General features: G+C 37.7%; 2 protein-coding genes across 5 annotated transcripts in view; both read left to right on the forward strand.

Annotated features, from left to right (window-relative positions):
• Positions 1 to 17,911, forward strand: part of LSAMP (limbic system associated membrane protein) — a 657,783-nt gene that overhangs the window by 518,492 nt on the left and 121,380 nt on the right. The window lies entirely within an intron of this gene.
• LOC103006885 (protein MIX23-like) lies at positions 5,777 to 6,185 on the forward strand. Its single transcript, XM_028166409.2, has one exon. The coding sequence runs from the start codon at positions 5,781 to 5,783 to the stop codon at positions 6,183 to 6,185; it is 405 nt and encodes a 134-aa protein (XP_028022210.2). The 5' UTR covers positions 5,777 to 5,780.

The raw sequence follows: 17,911 nt of genomic DNA on the forward strand, positions 1-17,911 counted from the left end.
CAAGATTGCTGTTTTAAAAAGGGTTGTCAAATCAGACTCACTGAGAAGGTGAGATTTGAGCAGAGACTTGAAGCAGAGGAGGGAAGGAGTCAAGTGGCCTCTGGAGGAAGACCTTCTAGGAAAGAATGCAGCCAGTGCAAAGCCCAGAAGAGGGGACAGGCCTGGTATGTTTAAAGAAGAGCAGGAAGGCCAGTGTGGCCCAAGAAGAGTGAGCAAGGGCAAGTAGCGGGAGAGGAAAGAGAGGAAGACAAAGAATTAAGGGAAGGAGGCATGCAGACGCTTTTCTTCAAGAGTGGGATAATATATGACCATGGTGTGGTGGGGTGGGAGTAGTCCTGTCTTTGGGAAAGAGGAAAAAGGGCTTTCTGGGAGTAGATGGACAGATAGCAAGCTGCTGTGTGGGGGAAGCAGTAAGAGGAGAAAGGCATAGAAAGCAGCAGATTACAAATGCTCACACAGATCCCTCAAAGCACATACGTTATTTCAGAGTGTGGTGACTATTTCAACAAGTCAACTGCCATAGCCAGCTTCTCAGCAAGCTGTTTCACTCCAGTGCTCTCTAGTTCCTTCTTAATTCTGCTGTCTTTTATACCAGTTCTCTCCTCCTTTTCTTCTTCACCATCCCCTATGTAATCTTTGTGGCTGGAAAGAAACTTTTGAGATCAACCTTACATGTGATGCATGATTTGCCCCAAATCATCCTCAAAAAATGTTGTCAGCCAACCTCTGCTTGAATAACTTTTCTGTGGGGGAGGGGTGGGTTCTCATTCAATCTGTCAATCAAACCATCAGCCAATCAACAAGCTCTCATTCATACAGTTTCTACTCATTAATTTAACGAATATTTGTTGAGCATTTGTGATTTTCCAGGCTTTATTCTAAGCCATGAATATTCAGTAGAGAGTAAAACAAAGTCACTGTTCCCATGGACCCTATATTCTAGTGGGTGGCAAAGAGACCAATAGATAGATAAACGAATAGAATTTCAGATAAGGAGTAAGTACAAAAAAGAGAAAGAAAACAAGACAAAGAGAAGTGATGGGAGAATGGCAGATGGACCTATCTTAGATCTGAGTGAAGTGAGGCAGCAAAACTTTCAGAAGTCTGGAGAATAATGTTCTAGGCAAAGAGAATAGCAAGTGCAAAGATTCAGAGTCAATAAATTAATAAGCTTTTAGCATGTACCAGGCCTTGTATTTCACAGTAGGACAGTGGTTCTTGACTCGTAATGTACATCAGCACCCCTCTGGAACAATTCAGGACTTCAAAGGAGCATACCCCAGTAAAACCACCTAAATCAAAATCTCTGGTGATGGGAGTTAAATATGCCTATTTTTTCAGAAGACTCCACCGGATGTTCAACCACGTTCAAGAACCATTATACTAGTGATCCAGCCATAAACACAGCAAATATTTTCTCTGTCCTTATGGAACTGTGTAGGTGAGCTCCCAATGCTAGGAACTTGTTTATATATATGTTCATTCAAAACCCATTTCCCTGTGACTTCCTGTCCTTTGCCCTTATGTCCTCTGGAACTACAAAAATGTTCAATAGCACTTGCATGTGATAGTCCTTCAGGTATTTGAAGACAACACCTTTTTCTTGATCCCTCTGTATAAAAGAGGATGTCTTTATCATCCCAGTCACTCTCAATTAAACATGCTCCAAGTGCTCACGTTCCTTTTTAAGTGCAGTGCCCAGAATTAACACAACATTGCCCATGGCCATGGAGGCAGCATCTGTTCGTCTCCAGGCACCTGTTTTCCACATTTCTTCATACATTTCACACAGTGTTCAACACACCCCCTTGCAAAATTTTCTTTTTAATGCACTCTAGGATGTACTGTGATACTTCTGTTATTTTCTTCATTATCTTATGCATTTACCATTTATATTGTTCAGTTATTTCATAATTCTGCCCTTTGGACCTACTGTTTTCCCCAAAGCCTGGTTAAATGCATCTGGTTTGCTTTATGAAACCCCTCCCATTGATTCAGCCTCTCCCCTCCTGTTTTCCTGCACTATTGATGTCAACATCTTCTATCAATCCATAAATAATATTATTCAGAAAAATGTTGATTGACCCAATTAACTGGAACACTCAATCAGTGGCATTCCACTTTTAGAATAAAAAGCAAAATTTGAAGAACTTTCAAGGTATGTTTCAGGGTCAGTTCACATTAGCTACACTCCAAAAATGTTTGCAATGTCTCTAATCTAAATCGTTGTACAGGTTGCAATTATAAAAACACATCTAGTCTTTTTCATGACACTTAATACTTACCAAGGCAAGCAAGCCCTTCCCTAATGCTGGGTCCTGGAGCAAAAATGCAAATGGAGGCCCATAAAAGATATATATTTTAAAGCTACAAATCAAGCTTGTAAAAAAAATCTATCCTCTAACTTATAAAATTATTTTTTAAAGGCATTGAAGCCAAGTGTGAATTAAAATTCTTGAATACCTCAGAGTTCTGTGCCAGAATATGGTAGTGTTGAGAACTGAATCCTGGATCCTGCCTCATAGCCCATCCCTCTCCTCTTTCCATACTTCGCTTTGTCTCATAGCACAAGCAGCCTTCTGAACACATGTGTGGATACCCCGGCCCATATGTCCAAGATCCATACATACTCCCCTTAAACAGTTGTCCCTTGTCTACTGCCTGGGTTTAGGAATACACACACCTGAGACATGGCCTACCCTCCAAAGAATGGACTGGGAAGGAAGCCCAGGCAGAGCCTGGGAGCAGACTAGGAGCTATTTGGGCAGGGGATTTGGGAGTTCTGTATACCTAGAGCATGGCCTAGAAGGTTGTGGGGTAGATACTGGATGCGGGAAGGCATGCCCCATTAGTCCCATGGATTCCTTGTCTCATGAGAAGGATAACAGCCAGAGAAGGGCCAGAATAGAGCCTGCTGAAATGTAAGACCCACATCAGGGGATTCCCTAGCCTGGCTCTAAGTGCAGTACAGAACTAACAGAGAAGAAGTAGAACTTTATGTTTTAGAAGTCTTTTAGTTGCAAGGACTAAATTAAAATGGGTTTCTAGTTAACACCAATTTGATCCAACATTTATTCATGCATAACTTCTAATGCAGTTTTTTTTTAAAGTATTGTATTCCCCTATTATACCTTCCTAAGAGACTTAATGAAGAATTCTAGAGAACAATAGCAACAGAAAATTTGTCCTACTTCATCAGCCTAGGTAATGTTCAATGAAATAATCTTTCAAAATTGCCTTCCACACAAACCCAAAATGAGGAAATGTCTTCACTCTTTCTAAAAGGCTAAGTGACTTTAGATAAGTTGCTTTCTTCCTCTAGCAAATGAGAGGCAGCACTGCTTGGGCAATCTGTAAGGTTCCTTTCAGTTTCAACAGCGTCTTTGCCATACTTATGCATTCGCTGTTCTAGAGCCATATGGAACAAGTCCATTGACATTTCATTTTGGCTGAGAATTTTAGTCAAGGCCAAAAAATTCAAAATAAGAAAGAACAAAACTTTATTATCTCTTGCTAATGTGAGACTGAATCAGGTTTCCTGGAGATTCCAGGAAAGCAGCATGGCTACCCTATACAATTCAGTCGGTAAATGTTTAATAAGCACCTCATACCAGTCACCTTGCTAGATATGGGACAGAAAACAGAGAAGACAGGTGTCAGGAATAGAAACACAGATCAGTTTAGATAGTGTCCCTCTCCTGAAGAAGTTCCAAGACAGATAATGCTGAAACCTATTATGATACTATGTAGTATGGGTTTTAAAGTAAAAATGAAAAAAAAAAACTCTGAATATTTTAGATGGTGTTTTTTTGTTTGTTTGTTTGTTTGTTTTTTGTGACTCACAATGAACATGACATTCAGACTTCTAGAAAGCTAAGTAGAAGTTCATTGAGTGGAAAAGGAAGAAAAGGCCATTCCAGGCAGAAGATACAATATAAGACATGGAAACATGATGTGTTCATAGTATAGTATGAATGTACTATAAACAGTATAAATGTTCTGTAAAGTAGAGGATGATTATGATAATAGTAATAGCCAATGGAATATATTGGGCACATACTATATATCAGAAATATAGTTAGCACTTCACATAGATTATCTCAGTTAAGACTTACAGAGGAGTGATATTGGCAAGACGACAGAATAAGAAGTCCCAACCCTTGCTTTGCCCACAGAAACACTGATTTAACGATGATATATGAACCAAAATACCTTTCTGAAAATTCCAGAATCCAATTAAGAAGTTTCAGTACCTCAAGTGAGCACAAAGCCAAAAGCAGTGGCATTGAAACAGATAAGAAGAGTAATTTTATCTGCATCAACCCTTCCCCCAAGCTGACCCAGCTCTGCTCTAGGAGAGAATGCACCACCTTGCTACTTCTCCCTCAGGGGGATGAGAAGAATATAGTATGTGTCCAATGTTCCACCTTGTTAGAGCGCTGCCTGAGGGACTAGTTTCTGTTTCACTCCACCTAAAGTGCTGATAGAACAGACATGGTTTGGATGCCTGAGGGCCACTGAGAATAAAGGGTGGGAGGGGTGTCTTGCTGTGGCTGGCACAGCTCATCGTGATTGGGAGAAGGCACCAACTCAAGACTTCTCCTTTGTGAGGGAAGCAGAGGAGTGGAGCATATGTCCAGAATTCCAGCGTTTTGGAGGGATGCTTGCAGGACTAATACCTGTCCTCTTGACTCTGGGTGTTGATGGGAACCAGCTGACTTTGGATGCCTGGTGGCTGCTGACTATAAACTCCTGGGGGTGGGCATGGGGGAGTGAAAAACAGCATGTCTCTCTAATTGTGAAATTGAATACACAAACTCAGAAAAGTTGAAACCTCCCAAAAAAGGTTTCAGAGGTCCCCAGAATCTCTAGCTGGGCTGATTGGTGAGGTTCTTTCCTTGTACAAAGCCATTCCATAAAGACTGGAAAGGGTAGCTGTTTTTTTCAAATTTCAGATCACAAGGCAAAGTTAGAGACACACAAAGAAGTTAGGAAACATATCCCAGTAAAAGGAACAAAATAAATCTCCAGAAATTGATCCTAAAGAAGTGAAGATGTATTAACTTCCTGGCAAAGAATTAAAGATAACCATCATAAAGATTTTCTACAACCTGAAGAAAACAATGTATGAACAAGATAAGAATATTAAAAAAGAGATAGAAAATATAAAAAGATACAAACAGAAATTTTGGAGCTGAAAAGTAATTGAATTGAAAAATTTGCTAGGGGGGTTCAACAGCAGACTTGATCAAGCAGAAGAATCAGCTAACTCAAAGATAAGTCATTTGAAATTATCCAGTTGGAGGAACAACAACAAAAAAGAAGAATAAAGAAAGTCTAATGGACTTACAGGGTACCATAAAGCAGACCAATATTTGCATTATGGGAATCCCAGAAGGAGAAGAGAAAAAGGAGCAGAAAGCTTATTTTAAAAATAATGGCTGAAAATTCCCCAAATCTGGGGAAGGAAATGGATATCCAAATTCAAGAAACCTAACAGACTCTACCTGGGAAGAACTCAAAAGAATCTACACCAATACAAACTACAATGAAATGGTCAGAAGTTAGAGACAAAAAGAGAATTTTGATAGCAGCAAGAGAAAAGCAACTTGTCGTATACAAGGAAACACCCATAAGACTATTGGTGAATTTCTCACATAAGCCTTGCAGCCCAAAAGGGAATGGGATAATATATTCAAAATACTGAAAGAAAAATACTGCCAACCAAGAATTCTGTATCTGGCAAAACTACCCTTCAAAAATGAAGGCAGTTGTCCAATATGGCGGCGCCCAGTGGCGGTGTGAGCTGTGAGGAGTTCGCCGAGTTCCAGGAATTACTCAAGGTGATGAGGACGATTGATGACAGAATAGTACAGGAATTAAACACTACGGTTCCAACAGCTTCCTTTGCAGGGAAAATTGATGCCAGCCAAACCTGTAAACAACTTTATGAGTCTTTGATGGCGGCTCATGCCAGTAGGGACCGAGTCATAAAAAACTGTATAGCTCAGACCTCATCAGTAGTAAAACAGCTCCGAGAGGAGAGAGAAAAGAATTTGGACAATTTAACGTTATTAAAGCAACTTAGAAAAGAACAGACAAAGTTGAAATGGATGCAGTCAGAACTGAATGTTGAAGAAGTGGTAAATGACAGGAGCTGGAAGGTGTTTAATGAACGCTGCTGAATTCACTTCAAGCCTCCAAAGAATGAATAAAAAGATACTTTTTTTAAAAAAAGGACCGGGTCATCTCATAGGAGTTAAGCATGACAGACATCAACATGGTGGGCTTCCCAGGATGATTTCTGAGCCAACAGTCCAAGACCTTTTGTTGATTTCAGCCCCACTTACCCAAGACCTCAAGTATAAATAATTCTGATAATTAATGGAGAAATCAACTGCTATTTTATACTGATTCTGTAAAAAAAAAAAAAAAAAAAAAGATATTTTGTAACTATTAAAATAATTTTCTGAAAAAAAAAAAAAAATGAAGGCAAAATAAAGACTTTCCCAGGAAAACAAAACCTGAGGGAATTCATCACCATTAGACTTATAAGAAAAGCTAAAAGGAGTACTTCAAGTGGAAATGAGAGAACACAACACATAAACATGTGAAAGTATAAATTTTGCTGGTAAAGGTAAATATATAGTTAAATACAAAATATTGTAATACTGTAATGGTGGTGTGTAAATCATTTTTACTTCTGGTGTAAAAAGAAAACAAGCAAAAGTGTAAAAAACAACTATAATATAATAACTATAAAAATAATGGGTACATAATATATAGAGATGTAATTTCTGACATCAATAACATGAAGTAATTAAGTGTGTGGTGGGGGAGAAGCAAAATTGTAGAGGATTTATATGCAATTGTAGTTAATTTTTTATCAGCTAAAATAGATTATTATAACTATAAGATATTTTATGAAATCCCCATGGTGACCATAAAGAAAACATCTATAGAAGGTACACACACACACACCCAAAAAAAATCAGGAAAGGAGCCAAAGCATAAAAAAAAAAAAAATCAATGAAACACAAAGAGCAAAAGAGTAAAAGAGGGAAAAAAGTGCTACAAGACAGATAGAAAACAATTAACAAAATGGCAATAGTAAGCTCTTCCCTGTCAATAACTACTTTAAATGTAAATGGATTAAACTTCAATCAAAAGACAGAGTGGCTGAATGGATAAAAAGGCAAGATTCGAGGATATGCTATCTATGAGAGATCCACTTTAGATTTAAGGACACGACTGAAAGTGAAAGGATGGGAAAATATATTTCATGCAGATGGTAACCAAAAAGAGCAGGGATGGCTATATTTATATCAGATAAAATAAACTTTAAGTCAAAAAATGGTCAAAAGAGACAAAGAACATTATATAATGATAAAAGAGTCAATTCACTGGGAAGATATAATAATTATAAATACATAAGCACCCAGCATCAGAACACTCAAATATATGAAGCAAACATTGATAGAACTAAATGGAGAAATAGACAGCAACACAATAATAGTAGGGGATTTCAATATCTCACTTTCAGCAATAGATAAAACATCCAGACAAAAGATCAAGAGGGAAACAGAAGAGCTGAACAACACTGTAGAACAAATGACCTAACAGATATATATCAATAGAACATTCTGCCCAACAGCAGTAGAATACACATTCTTCTCATGCACACAAGGAACATACTTGAGGATAGATCACATGTTAGATCACAAAACAAGTCTTAACAAATTTAAGATCTCACTAAATAGCAAATAAATAAATAAATAAATAAAAATGGACATATCTCCAAAAAAGACTAATGGCCAACATGTATATAAAAAGATGCTCGACATTATTAACTATCAAAATCACAACGAGGTATCACCTCATGCTTACATGCCTATTAGGATGGCTACTATAAACAAAACAAAACAAAGCTGAAAATAACAAATGTTGGAGAGGATGTGGAGAAATCGGGACCCTTGTGCACTGTTGGTGGATATGTAAATTGGTGTAGCCAATTTGGAAAACAGTGTGGAGTTTCCTCAAAAAATTAAAACTAGAACTACCATATGACCCAGTAATTTCACTTCTGGGTAGGCATCCAAAAGAATTGAAATCAAGGTCTCTAAGAGATATTTACACTCCCATGTTCATTACAGTAATATTCATAATAGACAAGAGGTGGAAACAATCTAATGTCCATCGATGGTTGAATGGATAAAGAAAATGTGACATATACATACAATGGGACATTATTCAGCCATGAAAAAGAAGGAAATCCTGACATATGCTGCAACATTGTTGAACCTTGCGGTCATTTTGCTACGTGAAGTAAGCCAGTTACAGAAGGACAAGTACTGCATTGCTCCACTTACATGAGGCATCTAAAGTAGTCAGATCCATAGAAGCAGAAAATCCAGTTGACCCTTGAACACCGCAGGGGTTATGTGCACTGACACTCTATGTAGTCAAAAATCTACTTGTAACTTACAGTCAACTCTCTATATACCTGGTCCTTCTGTATCCACAATTCTGTACCCACAGATTCAGCCAGTCATGGATCATGTAGTACTGTAGTATTTACTATTGAAAAAAGTTCCTGTAAAGTGGAACCACGCTGTTCAAACCCATGTTGTTCTAGGGTCAACTGTAGAATAGTGGTTGCCAGTGGCTGGGGGGAGGGAGAAATGGAAGTGTTGCTATTCAATGAATATATCAATAGTTTCCATCGTGCAAGATGAAAATGTTCTAGAGAGCTGCTGTACAACAGTGTGCTTATAGTTAACACTACTCTAAAAAGACTTATGATGACCCTACAAATAACTGTTACTATCTCTAATTTTGCAGATGAGAATTCTGAGGCTTAGGCGAAATTTTTACAGGGTCTCATAGCTAGCAAGTGATGAAGTTGGGATCTAAACCCAGTTAGTCTCCAGGGTACTTTAGACTACTATGCTATTCTTTTCTCTTTCTTTTAAATGACTTTTAAAAAGTATGTTATAAAACCTCTCATATACCTCCCTAAGGAGTTTGCATTTTACCAGAATCATTGACTCTTCAGGTTGAAGCAAACTTAACTGATATATGTGTATGTATGTGTGTGTGTGTGTGTGTGTGTGAGTGTGTGTATCAAGAGAGAGAACATTATACATAATATATATGAAAGAGACATTTTTATTTTTCAGGAATAAATGATTATAGTACATTCAATTTTTTAATCCCAGGTCTGACCACTCCATAGAATCCACCAACTTCGATTTATATCAGAACCTACCTCTTGCAACCTGGGGTTTCTGTGGAAATTGAATGAATGGGAAAAAATAATAAAATCTGTTTTGTAGCATTTTCAGGTGCAGGAAGGAAAGAAGTAAACAAAGGAGATGCTAACTATTCACATCTCAGACATCCCATTCACACTCATTCACAGATATATACCACATATATCCATACACACACACACACACACACACAAACCCACAACAACCCTCTAGAATTCACACATTCACACACACACACACACACACACACACACACACACACACCCCTCATGTGCATACTTAACCCACAACAGCCCTCTATAATTGTAATAAAAAACGAAGTGTTGGCCAGCAGAACTCTAGCCTGTTATGAGGCAGTTATATCCTTCTTTCTGAGCTGGTCTGGTCGAACTACTTTAACTATAAGTATTTTTGAGTCTGGTAAGCACAACAAAGAAAGATCACCTGCAACATTTTCCCTCAAGGCTAAACAAACCCAGGTGTATAGAAACACGACTCAGAATGGATTGTGTTGGCATTTAATTTCTAGATTCAGAAAGCTAAATATAGAATGTCCTATTGACAATCCAGCATCGAGCAGGACAGTTGGGGAAAAAAAAAAATAGCAGAATTTTTCAAGTTCTGTGTGGTGTGTCCTACAGGAAGTAGGGAAGCATCAACTCTTCTGGGGCAGATAATTCACCTCTTCTCACCTATCCTGGGAGATGGTGTAGATTGTGTTAAGATTGTGAGATTAAATTAGATAATGCATGTAAGGTGTTTAACACTATGGTTGACATGTAGAAAGCACTAAATAATTGGTAGCTATTATCTAATCTGGTCAAATTTAACTCATTCCAAGCTACATTTGAGGCAGTTAAGAGTACCCACCCCTATCTCTTTGAGCTATAAGCACCACGGAAATAGGGACAGAATGCTGTCTTTTGGAATCTTGTCCCAAATCTAAAAATAAAGCCATCTGGGGATTTACTCTGAGCAAAGCAACCACTGGCAGTTCATCATCATCCAGCCAAAGCCACAGTCAGGGCCAGAATAATTGCTCTGACTGTGGGGCCGCTCCTGTGTCTTTCATCACAGCCATGCCAGTAGGAGACTGATGTAGGTAGGAGTCTTGGCCAGACACAAAATAAAAAGCCCTTCTCCACACCTCAAAATTCAGCAGGCTATCCTAAGAGGTTATCGTGATCTCAGAAAGTGTCCCTTGAATGATTGGATCGAGATTTGTTTAACTAAAGGAACACATAATGTTCTTTATCATACCAGATAACATCATTCATTTCTCAGCTTTGAGAGAAATCTTTGAGCATTTGATTTCACTTGGTGATTTTTTTTTTTTTTTTTTTACCATGGCCAGGAAGAATAATCCCCAACCTTTGCATTGCTTGGAATAACGTGATCTTATCCTAGACCTGTGCTGGTAATGTTCCTACATAAGAATCCACCAACAGACCTGGGGTCTTAATGGCACTCAAAGAATAAAACTGCTTCTTTGTCCCCTGCTAAGAGTCAATGACCACTGACCTGAATGATCAGAGAAGTGGTGAGGTCAGCAGATAGAAATGTGTAGTTGAACTTGACCACTGCCCGCAGCCACAGTGTTAGCTGCAAGTTCTGCTTTGCTTCTTATGTAGCTTTCACTGAACAGTCCTTGCATTTTGAAGACTGCATCAGTTTGGAACAGGAGATGCTCTTAGGAAATAATAATATGTAATTAAAACCCCTCTGATAAACAGAGATAATTTTTATATTCAAGGAAGTTGCCGAGGCAGCAGATTTTTAGTCATTAGCATATTTTCAAGGTTAATGTACTGTACTTAATAAAATAAATAGTTTTATAAATGTTCAGGCAAATTGTAAAAATGGGAAAAGTGAAGAAAATTTCATTCCATTTTGAATATCCAATAAACACCAAATTAACCCTTTTTCCTACTGGGGATACTATTCTTATCCAAAGCAAGCTTTCAGATATCTAGTAGTTATGATGAACATGAAAAATGTATTCACTAAATTAAAGGAGTGCTTAGTAGAAGGAGAAGGAATGGAAAAAAATATATGAAAAAAATATAGTGACCTTTAGGGATGGTGCAAAACAAACATGGGTTATGCAGTTTTCAAGGATGGGAAAAAACAAAGGGTAATATGTTTTAGAAGTATCAGGAAGGAAGAGAGGGTGGTGATAGCACAGCATGGGAGCTACCTCTGGAAAAATGATGAAGAAGAAATCACTGAGAGACTGGTCCTGTTGCTAAGATCCCTGGATTGAAGTGTTTTATTTCAGAAGGCAGCAACGATATATGAGCAAAGGCAAGTAATAAACAATCAGCTAAAGTGGTGGAACCAAAGGTTTGGTTGCAAGTTAGAAGTACGGAAGCAAGTGTCCAGGGATTGCCCAGGGCTACTGAACATTTTTTAATGTCCTAGTTCAACCCTCACCTTAATGTTTTATTTTTCTCTTAAGTTTTCCAACCTGAGAAATATCTGAAACCATCCACACTACGTTACTGTGTGCTCTGGGATGCAATCATTTCCTTCTTCCCAGCTGCAAGCCCCAGGCAAGTTTCAGGAAATCATTAGAAGAGCCCCTTGTTCCTCTATTCAGTATTTGGCAGAACTATGAGTCTCTTACTTAGACTTTTTAATAATATACACGTTGGAGATCTCATTCATAGAAAAGTAAAGCTACCGTCTATAAGGCGAATATTACCACTTTTTTCTATCTCTCTACTTTCTATCCTTATCCTCCCCAAGTCTCCAGAAATATAAAAATGCACATGCAATGCAAGGTGTATAATGCTTTGATGACACACAGACCTGGATATAGTTTCTGTCCTTGGGCAAGTGACTTACAATCTCAGAGCTTTAGTTTTCCCATCTGCAGTATGAGAATAGTATGTACCTCATAAGATTGTTGTCATGAGAAATAAATGAAATTACATTCATCCTTTTCCTCATCCTAGAAATATTTTTAAGTTCCTACTATTACCTAAAATGCCTGGAAAATTGGATTTTAAAGGAATGAATGGATGAATGAATGATATTAATGTAAGAGAATGAAAGTCACTAAAAGAGTAAATCTTAAATGTTCGCACCATAACGACAACAAACTGGTAACTATGTTAGGTGAAGGATGTTAACTAACCTTATTGTGGTAATCATTTCACAATATATAGGTGTATCAAATCATCACACTGTATTACAAAATGCTCTATGTCAATTATATCTCAATAAAGGTGGGGGAAAAAAAGAACATATGTTAAACAAAAATGAAATTAGTGTAAGCTAAAAAAGATTTCCACTAAACACTATAGAGATTTTCCTTAGTTTGATACATCTTATACCCCAGTCTTATAAATGATTGAATGGCCTTTATGCTCTTGATCTGAGCTATACAGGACAATTAAGATCTGTTAGATGATAGGAATTTATACTTGAGAGGAAGTGGTGATATTTGACAGGCATGTTATAGAAAGTTAAATTTCTGCATGCTTATTGTATATTTCAGATGTTTCGGCTTCCATATAGTGAACATCTGTTTACTTTGTCTCTTGGCTGTTGAGCCACTTGAAGCTCCTCATGTCTTTTCCATTCTGAATCCCTACAATTCAAGCCCCAGCTGATGAAGCAGTGGGCTTTGAAGAGAAGCAGCAGGTGGGAGGCATCCCTGTGAGCAGGGCCAAGCATCCTCTGTGGCCTCTTGCATTTGCTTGTATCTACTTTTCTGTTGGATGATTGGTGTTGGACCTTAAGCTTTAATATTCTACATTTCAGATGTGCTTAATTCATCTATAAAGTAAAAACAAACCAAAAAGCCAAAAAAACCCCACATCTCATTCATTCCCTGTCAAATGAGAACGACTGGAAACACGATGTTCTTCCCAAGGTATTTCTGGTGACTTGTATGTTAACCACCCTCCCTTCTGTTCCAGAGTTAGCATAATATTCTAGGGGTTGTATCTAGCACAAGTTTATCTCATCACCAGATCACTTCCCAAGACTAACATTTAAAGGCTGCAGCAAGGTGGCCTCAGAAGTTTTTCATACAGTGATGGAGAAGAAAAAGCTGGGAGTGAGAAAACTTAGATTCAAGATCTACCCCAGCCATTAATTAGCTGGATGATCTAAGTCATATTGTTTCACCTCTTTAAACTTCTTTTTCCTCATCCATGAAATAAGGGAGGAGTTGACCTAGTTGATCTCAAAGGTCTTTTCCAGGAGCAAAATTCTGTAGTCAGCCAAACCACTTAGAAGTAGGCAAGCAGACACCAGAGAAACACCATCTCATTTCTCCACTTCTAAATTTATCACTTGAGTCGTCAGCAAGGCATTGCCTAATATAAGGGAGCTGAGTTAGCCATATTTAATATCATAGGAGTTGGCTCAGCCAACTTAGGGATGTGAAACTTTCACTCAGGTGTTTGGTCACAGCTGAAGAAAACCAGAGAATGGAAAGGTGTAACGAATCCTGGGTGTCCCAATTCCAGCTTCACTCACATAACAGCAAGGAAAGGGTGAGAAGACATCCCTTTTCAGACAGTTTCTTTTTTTCTTTTTTTTCTTTTTTGAATTTCATTTTATTTATTTTTTTATACAGCAGGTCCTTATTAGTCATCAATTTTATACACATCAGTGTATATGTATACATGTCAATCCCAATCGCCCAGTTCATCACACCATCACCTCCACACCCCTGCCGCTTTCCCCCCTTGGTGTCCATACGTTTGTTCTCTACATCTGTGTCTCAATTTCTGCCCTGCAAACCGGTTCATCTGTAACAGTTTTCTAGGTTCCACATATAAGCGTTAATATATGATATTTGTTTTTCTCTTTCTGACTTACTTCACTCTGTGTGACAGTCTCTAGATCCATCCACGTCTCTACAAATGACCCAATTTGGTTCCTTTTTATGGCTGAGTAATATTCCATTGTATATATGAACCACATCTTCTTTATCCATTCATCTGTCGATGGGCATTTAGGTTGCTTCCATGACCTGGCTATTGTAAATAGTCCTGCAATGAACATTGGGGTGCATGTGTCTTTTTGAATTATGGTTTTCTCTGGGTATATGCCCAGTAGTGGGATTGCTGGATCATATGGTAATTCTATTTTTAGTTTTTCAAGGAACTTCCATACTGTTCTCCATAGTGGCTGTATCAATTTACATTCCCACCAACAGTGCAAGAGGGTTCCCTTTTCTCCACACCCTCTCCAGCATTTGTTGTTTGTAGATTTTCTGATGATGCCCATTCTAACTGGTGTGAGGTGACACCTCATTGTAGTTTTGATTTGCATTTATCTAATAATTAGTGATGTTGAGCAGCTTTTCATGTGCTTCTTGACCATCTGTATGTCTTCTTGGGAGAAATGTCTATTTAGGTCTTCTGCCCATTTTTGGACTGGGTTGTTTGTTTTTTTAATATTGAGCTGCATGAGCTGTTTATATATTTTGGAGATTAACCCTTTGTCCGCTGATTCATTTGCAAATATATTCTCCCATTCGGAGGGTTGTCTTTTCGTCTTGTTTGTGGTTTCCTTTGCTGTGCAAAAGCTTTGAAGTTTCATTAGGTCCCATTTGTTTATTTTTGTTTTTATTTCCATTACTCTAGGAGGTGGATCAAAAAAGATCTTGCTGTGATTTATGTTGAAGAGTGTTCTTCCTATGTTTTCCTCTGAGTTTAATAGTGTCCGGTCTTACATTTAGGTCTCTAATCCATTTTGAGTTTATTTTTGTGTATGGTGTTAGGGAGTGTTCTAATTTCATTCTTTTACATGTAGCTGTCCAGTTTTCCCAGCACCACTTATTGAAGAGACTGTCTTTTCTCCATTGTATATCCTTGCCTCCTTTGTCATAGATTAGTTGACCATAGGTGCGTGGGTTTATCTCTGGGCTTTCTATCTTGTTCCATTGATCTATGTTTCTGTTTTTGTGCCAGTACCATATTGTCTTGATTACTGTAGCTTTGTATTACAGTCTGAAGTCAGGGAGTCTGATTCCTCCAGCTCCGTTTTTTTCCCTCAAGAGTGCTTTGGCTATTCGGGGTCTTTTGTGTTTCCATACAAATTTTGAGACTTTTTGTTCTAGTTCCGTAAAAAAATGCCATTGGTAATTTGATAGAGGTTGCATTGAATCTGTAGATTGCTTTGGGTAGTATAGTCATTTTCAAAATATTGATTCTTCCAATCGAAGAACATGGTATATCTCTCCATATGTTGGTATCATCTTTAATTTCTTTCCTCAGTGTCTTACAGTTTTCTGCATACAGGTCTTTTGTCTCCCTAGGTAGGCTTATTCCTAGGTATTTTATTCTTTGTGTAGCAGTGGTAAATGGGAGTGTTCCCTTAATTTCTCTTTCAGATTTTTCATCACTAGTGTATAGGAATGCAAGAGATTTCTGTGCATTAATATTGTATCCTGCAACTTTACCAGATTCATTGATTAGCTCTAGTAGTTTTCTGGTGGCATCTTTAGGATTCTCTATATATAGTATCATGTCATCTGCAAACAGTGACAGTTTTACTTCTTTTCCAATTTGTATTCCTTTTATTTCTTTTTCCTCTCTGATTGCCATGGCTAGGACTTCCAAAACTATGTTGAATAATAGTGGTGAGAGTGGACATCCTTGTCTTGTTCCTGATCTTAGATGAAATGCTTTCAGTTTCTCACCATTGAGAATGATGTTTGCTGTGGGTTTGTCATATATGGCCTTTATTATGTTGAGGTATGTTCCCTCTATGCCCACTTTCTGGAGAGTTTTTATCATAAATGGGTGTTGAATTTTGTCAAAAGATTTTTCTGCATCTACTGAGATGATCATATGGTTTTTATTCTTCAATTTGTTAATATGGTGCCTCACATTGATTGATATACGTTTATTGAAGAATCCTTGCAGCACTGGGATAAATCCCACTTGATCATGGTGTATGATCCTTTTAATGTGTTGTTGGATTCTGTTTGCTAGTATTTTGTTGAGGATTTTTGCACCTATATTCTTCAGTGATATTGGTCTGTAATTTGCTTTTTTTGTAGTATCTTTGTCTGGTTTTGGTATCAGGGTGATGGTGGCCTTGTAGAATGAGTGTAGGAGTGTTCCTTCCTCTGCAGTTTTTTGGAAGAGTTTGAGAAGGACGGGTGTCTCTAAATGTTTGATTGAATTCACCTGTGAAGGCATCTGGTCCTGGACTTTTGTTTGTTGGAAGATTTTTAATCACAGTTTCAATTTCGGTGCTTGTGATCAGTCTGTTCATATTTTCTATTTCTTCCTGGCAGTCTTGGAAGTTTATACCTTTCTAAGAATTTGTCCATTTCTTCCATGTTGTCCATTTTACTGGCATAGGGTTGCTTGTAGTAGTTTCTTAGGATGCTTTGTAATTCTGCGGTGTCCGTTGTAACTTCTCCTTTTTCATTTCTAATGTTATTGATTTGAGTCCTCACCCTCTTTTTCTTGATGAGTTGGCTAATGGTTTATCAATTTTGTTTATCTTCTCAAAGAACCAGCTTTTAGTTTTATTGATCTTTGCTATTGTTTTCTTTGTTTCTATTTCATTTATTTCTGCTCTGATCTTTATGATTTCTTTCCTTCTGTTAACTTTGGGTTTTGTTTGTTCTTCTTTCTGTAGTTCCTTTAGGTGTAAGGTTAGATTGTTTATTTGAGATGTTTCTTGTTTCTTGAGGTAGGCTTGTATAGCTATAAACTTCCCTCTTAGAACTGCTTTTGCTGCATCCCATAGGTTTTGGATTGTCGTGTTTTCATTGTCATTTGTCTCTAGGTACTTTTTGATTTCCTCTTTGATTTCTTCAGTGATCTCTTGGTTATTTCGTAACGTATTGTTTAGCCTCCACGTGTTTGTGTTTTTTATGTTTTTTTTCCCTGTAATTCATTTCTAATCTCATAGTATTGTGGTCAGAAAAGATGCTTGATATGATTTCAGTTCTCTTAAATTTACTGTGGCTTGATTTGTGGCCCAAGATGTGATCTATCCTGGAGAATGTTCCGTGCGCACTTGAGAAGAAAGTGTAATCTGCTGTTTTTGAATGGAATGTCCTATAAATATCAATTAAATCTCTCTGGTCTATTGTGTCATTTAAAGCTTCTGTTTCCTTATTTATTTTCATTTTGGATGAACTGTCCATTGGTGTAAGTGAGGTGTTAATGTCCCCCACTATTATTGTGTTACTGTCAATTTCCTCTTTTATAGCTGTTAGCAGTTGCCTTGTGTATTGAGGTGCTCCTATGTTGGGTGTATATACATTTATAACTGTTATATCTTCTTCTTGGATTGATCCCTGGATCATTATGTAGTGTCCTTCCTTGTCTCTTGTAACATTCTTTATTTTAAAGTCTATTTTATCTGATATGAGTATTTCTACTCCAGCTTTCTTTTGATTTCCATTTGCATGGAATATCTTTTTCCATCCCCTCACTTTCAGTCTGTATGTGTCCCTAGGTCTGAAGTGGGTCTCTTGTAGATAGCATATATATGGGTCTTGATTTTGTATCCATTCAGCAAGCCTGTGTCTTTTGGTTGGAGCATTTAATCCATTCACATTTAAGGTAATTATCGATATGTATGTTCCTATTACCATTTTCTCAATTGTTTTGGGTTTGTTTTTGTAGGTCCTTTTCTTCTCTTGTGTTTCC

Source organism: Balaenoptera acutorostrata, chromosome 4 (assembly GCF_949987535.1).
Source record: "Balaenoptera acutorostrata chromosome 4, mBalAcu1.1, whole genome shotgun sequence".
Taxonomy (NCBI): Eukaryota; Metazoa; Chordata; class Mammalia; order Artiodactyla; family Balaenopteridae; genus Balaenoptera; species Balaenoptera acutorostrata.

Coding starts and splice junctions, on each gene's coding strand:
- LOC103006885 (XM_028166409.2), top strand. CDS start 5,781: ATGGCGGCGCCCAGTGGCGGTGTGAGCTGTGAGGAGTTCGCCGAGTTC.